This window comes from Hyposmocoma kahamanoa, unplaced genomic scaffold, assembly GCF_003589595.1.
Source record: "Hyposmocoma kahamanoa isolate Upper Pololo Valley unplaced genomic scaffold, ASM358959v1 99879, whole genome shotgun sequence".
NCBI classification, from domain to species: domain Eukaryota; kingdom Metazoa; phylum Arthropoda; class Insecta; order Lepidoptera; family Cosmopterigidae; genus Hyposmocoma; species Hyposmocoma kahamanoa.
The window spans coordinates 8,881,412-8,890,476 of record NW_020656077.1 but is presented as its reverse complement, the minus strand read 5'-3'; the positions used below and the strand labels follow the sequence as shown (position 1 = coordinate 8,890,476).

At 35.8% G+C, this 9,065-nt stretch overlaps 1 protein-coding gene across 1 annotated transcript in view; it reads right to left on the bottom strand.

Moving 5' to 3' along the window:
* The window catches only part of LOC113239526 (protein bric-a-brac 1-like), a 17,219-nt gene extending 9,422 nt beyond the window's left edge, over positions 1 to 7,797 (bottom strand). Inside the window, exons 1-2 of the mRNA XM_026476576.1 lie at positions 7,747 to 7,797; positions 4,972 to 5,112 (exon numbers count right to left, since the gene is read on the bottom strand). Coding sequence (XP_026332361.1) covers positions 4,972 to 5,112; positions 7,747 to 7,797 — 192 coding nt within the window. The remainder of the gene's footprint in view (positions 1 to 4,971; positions 5,113 to 7,746) is intronic.
* Between the last annotated feature and the right edge of the window lie 1,268 nt (positions 7,798 to 9,065).

Here is a 9,065-nt window from a genome sequence, read left to right as displayed (position 1 = left end):
AATTTATTAAGGCTTTGGCAAAGCCATCAGCCTAAACATGAAGTTTAATTATGTTTCTGTAAATATGGCCGCCACAAAGAGGACAGGCAATTTGAGACGGCGTGTTTGGATTGACTCGTGATTCCGTAAAACGGGCCGATACGGGTATTTTACTCCAAGATTCGTATAATTTCGCGTTTTAATCTTCGATTAAGGCACAATAGCACTATCCTATTTCACTTTAAACTAGATTTCACAAAATAATTGAAAGTCAAAATAAAAACGACACTTTTCCCTCCAAAAAGTCCAGAGCGAATCATATCTTCCGTTCTCTATTTGCCATAGACAAATTCAAGCGGAAACACCTACATAGGTCACGTACCATTTGAAGATTTTGCTACAAGAAGTCTTATGTATTAAAAAGGTATAAAAATTACTTTGTTTTTTTTAGTAAAATAATGAGGCCAAATTGTCACTCTTTTTGTTATTAAATAATAAGTGCCTATTTGACTTCCATCTCACCCGATGGAAATTGACGATGAAGAGGCGGGGAAGTACACATCTAAAAATGCCTATTTACTTTCGCCTTGAAAAGGCCCAAGTCTCCTGCCAAGGAATTTCACTCAATAGCTGTTCGCCACATTTATGAATGTGGAAGCGAAACATTTCGTGCGAATTCTTGGAATATCCGCACCATAGGAGTGGAACCCCAGCCTACGTGTGGTCTCCTGACGATGAATTTAACACAAAAAAGCTTTTCCTTTTAAAATAGTAATGATATATTGATAGCATTTTAATAATAGGCGGGAAAGTTATACGTGAATAACGTCCGGAACTGGTGAATCGCAAAGGCGCATTTCATTATGACAATGCCAAATCACACATGTCTTTACAAAACCGTTTAAAAACTGCTACCTCATCCACCGTATTCGCGCGACATAGCCTCTGCCGATTTTCACTTGTGTCGGTCTTTACAAAATTCTTTGAATATACACTACTTTGACAACGAAGAGACCATCAAACGGCACTTAGGCACTAAGTAATATTTGGCATTGTAGTTCTAAATTCCAATACAATATGTTTTCACTTTGTCTTAAATAACTTAGTTCATTTATTTGGGTTTATTAAATAGTCTTTTAAGCGGCTGGAAACAATATTTATGTTTTACATTCATTTAAATCATATTATAGTCTATCACTTTGAACAATAACTTTGAATTCGAAGTTAGTGGAATTTCCAGGATAAAGTCTTTTGTAATTAGGTTTTAAATTACGGAATATAATACTAACTTTCTTCGTCACTATTTTTTTTTTCGTTTATTCTTCATAATATACTTAAAATAAAAATAGTCTTTCTAAAAACTGTACTCATAACTTTAAAAAGTCGCCAGTTTTCTCAAAATTTGTTCTATAAATCTCAGACTTAGAGCTGTATTTTAAGACCGGAATTTTTATAATTTAATTTCAGATTTACCCGAAAGATCGTCGTTGCCAGTGGTTAATTTTATTTTACGGTAAATAATTATTGAATAACATTGATATTTATGTTTTAAAATGTTTTCCTTTGATGCTTTGATATCGCGCGGACTTTTTACCCAACTCAATGTGCATAAATTATTCCAGATAATTTTGAAAGTCCGTTTATTTAATTGCAGTTTTCAATCAGTTTTGAGTAGATAATTATAATTCTCAAAGTAAATAAATATCTATTTTAAGACGATAATGGAAACAAAAAATTGTGGCAAGTACAATTTTTTTTTCAAAATAGCTGTCTTTCTCTATAAAACAAGCCACAAAAAGAGCAGATTTTGAAACCTATTTTTTATGTTAACACGCGACGGGATTAACAAGTCTTGCTTCTGGTGGAAAGGGCACGCCTATCCGTTACAGTTGCACTGCTACTCAGAGCTTTAAATTACCATTGCGCCCGTCACCTTGAGACATGAGTTGACAAGTTCACATGCCTGTATTTTTACCAGCACCCTTTTTAATCGGAACGCAGTAATGTAAGTATTACTGCTTGGCGGCAGAAATAGGTAAAGTGGTAATACTTCCCTGGACGATTCATTCACAAAAAACTCCACTGCTGCTAAATTCGTCAATTGCACGCTTGAACGAATTCAGACTTGGATAAAACTTCCAGCTCGCTCGAATAAATTCCACAGAGAATATCTAGCGGTTTCAAATCTGGTAAATCGTTCTCTAACTATCATTGTGCGGATTTAGGAGAAATGAAGCACGGGAGTTGAAACGTGGTGCTTTCGCCTTCATAACCGCTGCTAGAAACAGAAATATCTTGGCTATCTCTATTTCTGTTTCTTTTAATATATGCTTTTTTTTCACAACATCAGAAAAAAGGATTCTGAATTCGAATGTTTTGTTCGTGTGTATGTTAGGTCCCATTTGTGAATCGATTTTGACGATTGTTTTTTTTTTGTAGGAACGGGGGTATCTTAGTAATGGTCCCATTTAAATTTGAAAAATATTCTACCTCTAATGTCTCGATTAAGATTATCATTTCATAACTTCAACACTTATATTAAAAGTATTCTAATTGGAAAGTCGTATTACAAAATTTAAGACTACGTGTTAGATAAAAATGTATGGAAAGACGACATGGCTCTAGATTTCATTCTGCAAATTTGATTCAAAGTGCATTCCATAGCATTCAAGTACATTTTAAAAGAGCAATCCCTAGAGTTTCTTGCTCGTTCTTCTCAGGGAAGTCATCACAGTCAATGAGCAGTGGCTTAAAATGTTACGTTTTCAAGTGTAAATTTATTTTACTGGAACAAATTATTTTATTTGAAATTTGCTGATAATGTTGTAAGTACATACCTATGTCCAATCTAATCCAAATACAACACTTAAAAGATTTTACTGAGCTAGAGGCACGTTCCAATATCAAAATTATTATTTTTTTAAATTCTGTGGTTTGAAAACATATTAACATACAAGATAAAAGTCCATCGGTTTTTGTCGAGTAGAGAAGTTCCTGTGTATTCAAAATTAAGAAAAAAAAGTACACAAGCAGTTAAGTTAGTTGACTTCGGCCGTACTTCAGAAATAACTTGTGCATAAAATTTTTGTAAGAGCTCTTATGATTTTACAACGTTTCGACGGTTACAACTTATTCTTAAAAATTAATATGTAATTCATTGTGAGTAAAAATAGCGTGCTGTGTTAGTTGTTTAAACCAGGAATCTTAATAACACTTACAAAATAAACACCCGCAGCCCTCCGTTTCAGTTGGGAGGTTGATCAGTTAGCCACCACGCCTGTGTCACACACGTTAAAACCAATTGTCTATAAGTTGCAAGTATAAATGGTGTTTAAGAAGAATAAAGGCCTGTTCAGATATTAGCGATATTGGTTACCGCTGTGGTTGGACGATTATAACAATAATAATATATTTGCAGTAACTGTGGTGTACATAGTGGGATTAACGTATACTTCTATTAACACGTTCTCACACTTAGCTAGTAATAGCATGCAAATTTACTACAATTTTAGTGTACTTATCTTAATTATTAAAATATTTTATTCAATTATATACGTAATAACAAGTCGCAATAATGTCAAGTTTAAATAAATATCTAATTATTTCATTACACATTGTATTTGAGTGTTTGAGTGATTACTTGACATCACAATAATAAATGGTAATTAATAATTGATTTCGCTACCCATAGTGGTAGCGGTAGGTATATGCTTGAGTGTAAACAGTGGGAATACCCGGTACGCACAGCGGTAGCGAATAACACGTATGTCTGAAGAGGCCTTAAAAAATGGATTCGGATGGTAATGCCGTAGTAATAACTTTATTGTTATCTTCAAATCATTTTCGTCGCGTATTTACGACATTTCTCTACGGTAAATAAGGCTACGAAGTCGTAATCGCTTGTATCTACATAAACATTGTGTAGTTGTCACCAGACGTGCATACGTCACATACTCTTCCTACGTTTTGGTGCAAGCAAAGAGATTGTAGCAAGTTTTTAGTCACAACACATCATCGCGGTCAGCGTACATCAACCCACTGCTGGGTATAGGCCTCTTTTTTATTGCGCAGAAAACGGGAGTGGGTGGGCGCGTGGCGGGAGCACGGCGGGTGTAATTCCGTAACGATAACACACTATCTGCGGGCGCGGGACGGGCACAGGTAATGCTCCCGACCTGACACGCACTCGACCCGCACCCGCTGTCTGTGTGTTTCACGTTTTAGGGCGCATTTATTTGACACGAGTTTTATCGCCGACCGGAGTATGCGGACGTTTGATGGTCATGGCAAAATATGCTCTATTTGTTTAGCTTTTACGTTTTAACTTAGAGCGTCCCGGACACGCGGTCGTCAAGCGGATGTCTTATTCAGAGAATTATCTTGTCTTATGCAGGGCCGGTAGTCTGCCCACGGCCTTTTTGGCCTCCTCTTGACCACCATTCCGTGACTGCTCTGGTCCGTCGTCCGTCAAAAGTCTCAACCCATCTACCAACTACCTAGTCAATCATTTCCACGTTAGACCACCATGTTATACTCTAGACTTCTACTAATTTCTATTTGGGTTCGTCTTGGTGACTGCTACACTAGAAAAATGTAGAATTAACAATTATATATATATTACATATAATTGGCTCGTATTTTTATAAGGCCCGCAGCTAGTTAGGTATATTATTTGTTTATGATAACCTCTGCACTTTGGGGGTATCCATAGAGACTTACATACAGCAGTAGGCACTTGCATATTTAATGCTATATATCATAAAATTAAAGGGAAAATCATAGTGATTTTCTTGTGATCCGTTTTAAAGAAATTGTAGTGCATTTTGTCTACAATCTATTTGTGTGTGTCGTGTTTGTTTCATGCCAAGTTCAACGCGTACACATTTATCGTTTCATGCTGTCGGTGCTGTGCTGAAGCAGCGCAGCACGCTGGTATTGCATTCTACTTGAAACAATTTCTCAAACACACGTTCGTCGATGAAGCTTATGTACCTTGAAAAGTTGGGCGAAGTACTGGCTGCATGATGCCAAGACAAGTCTGTGGGCTTTCACTGAAGTACCACTCGCGCTTAGTGTGACGTCAGTAAGGGTCCCAGTGCTTAGCATGCGCCCTAGTGCGCCTATTACGCTGTTCTGAAAAATAATCAGAAATATTGTCTGCACTGAAAGAAACGTACCAACCAAGCGGACGTTTTGCTTGTTTGGCGAATTTTTAATTAAATCAATCACCACATGATTGTGTTCATTGCTTAAAATTGATTGGTTCAGATTGAAACAAGCTACTTCTGTGACGTTTTTTCGGTGTGTTTTTTTGCTTTCATTTATTTGTAATTAATTTTCCTTCGTTAAGGTTGCGTGCTTTATAATAAACCTAATAATAAAATAAGTCTTTTTTTGTTATTATTCATCGTTTGGATTCGGGAAGAGGATTCAGCTGTTTTTTAATTCCTACAGATGTGTCTTTGTTGTGATTGTAGGTTGAGTATATACTAATTATCGTAGTGAACCTATTTTTTTTATATTGAATTTCTCATGCATTTAAAAGGCTATTGGTAGCTTGTATAATATAGGCTTCGTCTGTGGTTTCACATTTTCTACCACATTTATGTTCTTAATTTTTGTAATTGATCTACATACTCCGTACTCCATTCCGAGTTTTATAAAGAATTTACTTAGTAGTAAGAACAGTTTGCTACCAGGACTGCGACAGAAGCAAAAAAAAAACAACGAAGAAATATCTAAATATGTACAAAGTATGTATTTACATTTACGTAGCTCTCTTCATCAACTGTCCTCGAACTCTAAGACTAGAACCAATTTAGACAAATTCGTTTCTCAAATTGGTTAAAAAAAAATCTAACGCATCTAGGTCATCATTAACATTATCTATTAGTCGTTTGTCTACCATTTTATATAAGAATGTATGTAATAGTGCTGTGACCCGTGAACGATTTGAGTCGAAAGAGTGACAAAAATAGAGAAAGTGTTGAGGTGGTTTGGGCACATGGAACGAATGAATGAAAGTAGAGAGCCGGAAGAGATATATAGAGCTCGCGTGGAACGAAATCGAAATCGAGAATATTTTTGAAAAGACTGCAATGCCTGTGAGAAAGATGTCAGTTGTAGTGCCACTCAAACTTTTAAATCACAAAGATTAGAAGGGCACTGCCACTGAGTCCGTACGTCATTGCCTGTAATTTCACCAGTACACGTATCAGCACCACAACAAAGTAATGCTCGCATTGCTGTTTCGCGGTAGAAATAGTTTTTCGATATTATTGAGTTCTTAGGTTTTCGCGATTGTTACACATAGGAAATGAAAGTATTTTTCCGGATTTAATATCGCGTATATTTGTTTTTTTTGTCCCATGGTCTCGGTTGACTGAGGTGGTACAGTCTTCAACCAGTTATGTCTAATATTAATGCAAACCACCCTATTTTTTCACTATAGTTGCAATAGTTATTAATTAAGTACCTTATTTTTAATTTTACAAAGAAAACATTCCAATTTACGCTACATTAAGTTTAATTTATTATTAATTATTAATAGAAATTAGAATAAACTCAAACATATTAATTAGTACTGCAGTCTTGTGTCTGTTTGTGATTTTTCATTAGAGGAAATACTGGATCCCAAACTGGTGGTACGGAGAAACCATCTTCCCTGTTGAAATTAGAATGTTTTTTAATTTCAATGGCCTCTCGCAGCATCCTGGGTAGATAACGGACTTCTTTTTAAAAAAATAGGGTGGTTTGCATTAATATTAGACATAACTGGTTGAAGACTGTACCACCTCAGTCAACCGTGACCATGGGACCTGTAAAAGGCCCGAAACGTCGGTTTGTTTGAAAAAACAAATATACGCGTTTTAAATCCGAAAAAATAGTTTCATTTCCTATTCGATATTATTGTAAAGAATAAATGTGAACACATAACTATTAACAAAAAGTAACCCCTAGAGTTACTTACTCATTCTTGTCAGGGTGATCTGTTTTACGACTGCTACGAAGAGTTTAATCTATTTGACGGTTCGGGACCCTACGCCCTCCAAAACCGGAACGCGATAACACTCACATTACTGCTTGGCGGCAGAAATAGGTAAGGTGGCAATACTTCCCTCGACCAACTCTTCCACAAGGAGCTCTACTGTCACTAAACGTACGCATGAATGTAACTCAAAGTCAGGAATTTGACACGATCTGAAGGATCCGAATGAAAATGCGTTGTGCAATTTAATTCACGTGCTAGTTGCGACTGTTGACCAGGAGAGAGGCGATATTGTGCGGAATATAAGACAGAAACGACAACTTTTCATGTCGTTCTAGTTCTATACGCGTTGGTAATAATTATCGCGTTACCTATTCTACATTTAATCTGATCATTGATCAATAATAATAATATAATTGAAGATATCTATGCAGTTGCGGATCTAAACTTAAGAACACAAAATAAATCGCGCTAAATTTTCTAACAAAGCAAGCGCCAGTTTTTATAAATTAAAGCAAAAGCACTATATTACATACTGAGAGGTACAAGTCCGAAAACGTGCATTTAAAAATAGTTTTCTAAATTATTCTATCGCACAAGTAATATACATGTTCAGAAGTTGACGTTGAAGACGGAAAATTAAATAAGGTTACGTACAAAATACACTTATATAAGCGAACGCAAAAGCTTTTAACACAAATCTATGAAGTAATAAAATTGATGTTTCAGTGTACCTGAGCTCGTAGTGTGGTGTGACAAAAAAAAAATTACTTACCTACCTGATGGTTGTGCCAGTGCAAAGAAAATTGTTGCATTTCATCCTCATCCATTTCGACACAGAATTGCACAAATATTAGAAAAGCTTTAGCGAAAGCTGGTAGGAACTCACTATTGGCCGATCGACGCTTGCCCCGTAAGCTCAGACAATAATATTGTTAACCGTATCCAGGCTACTTTATTTTAGTCGGTACGCCTGGAAAACCTGTAGCCACCTATTTCTGGAGCTGATCGTATTTATAAATCCAATGACATTCAGTCAGTGACGCGCCTCACATACCAAAACTCATCCAAAAACAGATTTAGTTCGCTGGGCACGATGATCAGCATCATTGTTCGACTGTTTGGATAGCCCAATTAATCGATAAGTCCAGCTATTTTCACGGAATTTTATCGAGCGATGAATAGCGATGTCGCAAGCGCGGTTCTCGACGACGACCTACTTTATTAAAAGTTTACGATGCATTCAATTAGAGATATAAAACTTCGACTTTTATTAATTGAACACTTTTTTAAACTCTTTTGATTAACATATAGAGCTGTTTCGTTTACGAATATTAACATATTTACAAAAGTAGTTACGGTTGTGACTTTTCTGGCGCTGTTACTTTTTTATCGATGCTACTTTCCCTGTCGCTGTTACTTTGCTATCGCTGTTACATTTGTACTGATATTGATCGTGATAGAAACTACAGCATGTCATAGACGGTTCGCAACCCTTGGTAAACGTGTAAAGTCCCCAAACCACATCTGGCCAGGGGGGTGGTGGACTTGGTCAAAACCAGTTTGTTGTGGGATTATGATGTTGTTTGAATTAATATTATTAATTATTCATCAGGTCTTTTAATTGTATATGCCTAGTGTTTTTTTTTGGTATTAAACTCTAGAATTTTGCCGTTGATGAATTTTTTTAAATATATCACACAATTATATGGAAAAAAAGAACAAGTTTATTTCTTTCTTCTTACTTTTACTTACTTAACGACATTAAGGTCGAGACTTCCTAGTAAGTATTATTTACCTGTGGCAGGAAGACCCGCTCTTCCATTTTCTCTTTATTAATAGAAATAAACTACGCAAAGCACTCTTTTTTGCATAGAATTGTAAGTATTTACGAGGACAGATTCAGAGACGTTGATATCTTCTTTCTGAACCGCAGTCAATTAATTAGTTCTTTGAAGAACATACTCAATTTAAAGTTAATAAACAGGTAATAATAAACAGAGCCGACACACACACACACCCATGCATGTATAATATAACTCATGCATGATTCCATTGTATTAATTATTGTTTTTCGTAACTTCATTGTGCTTAATTT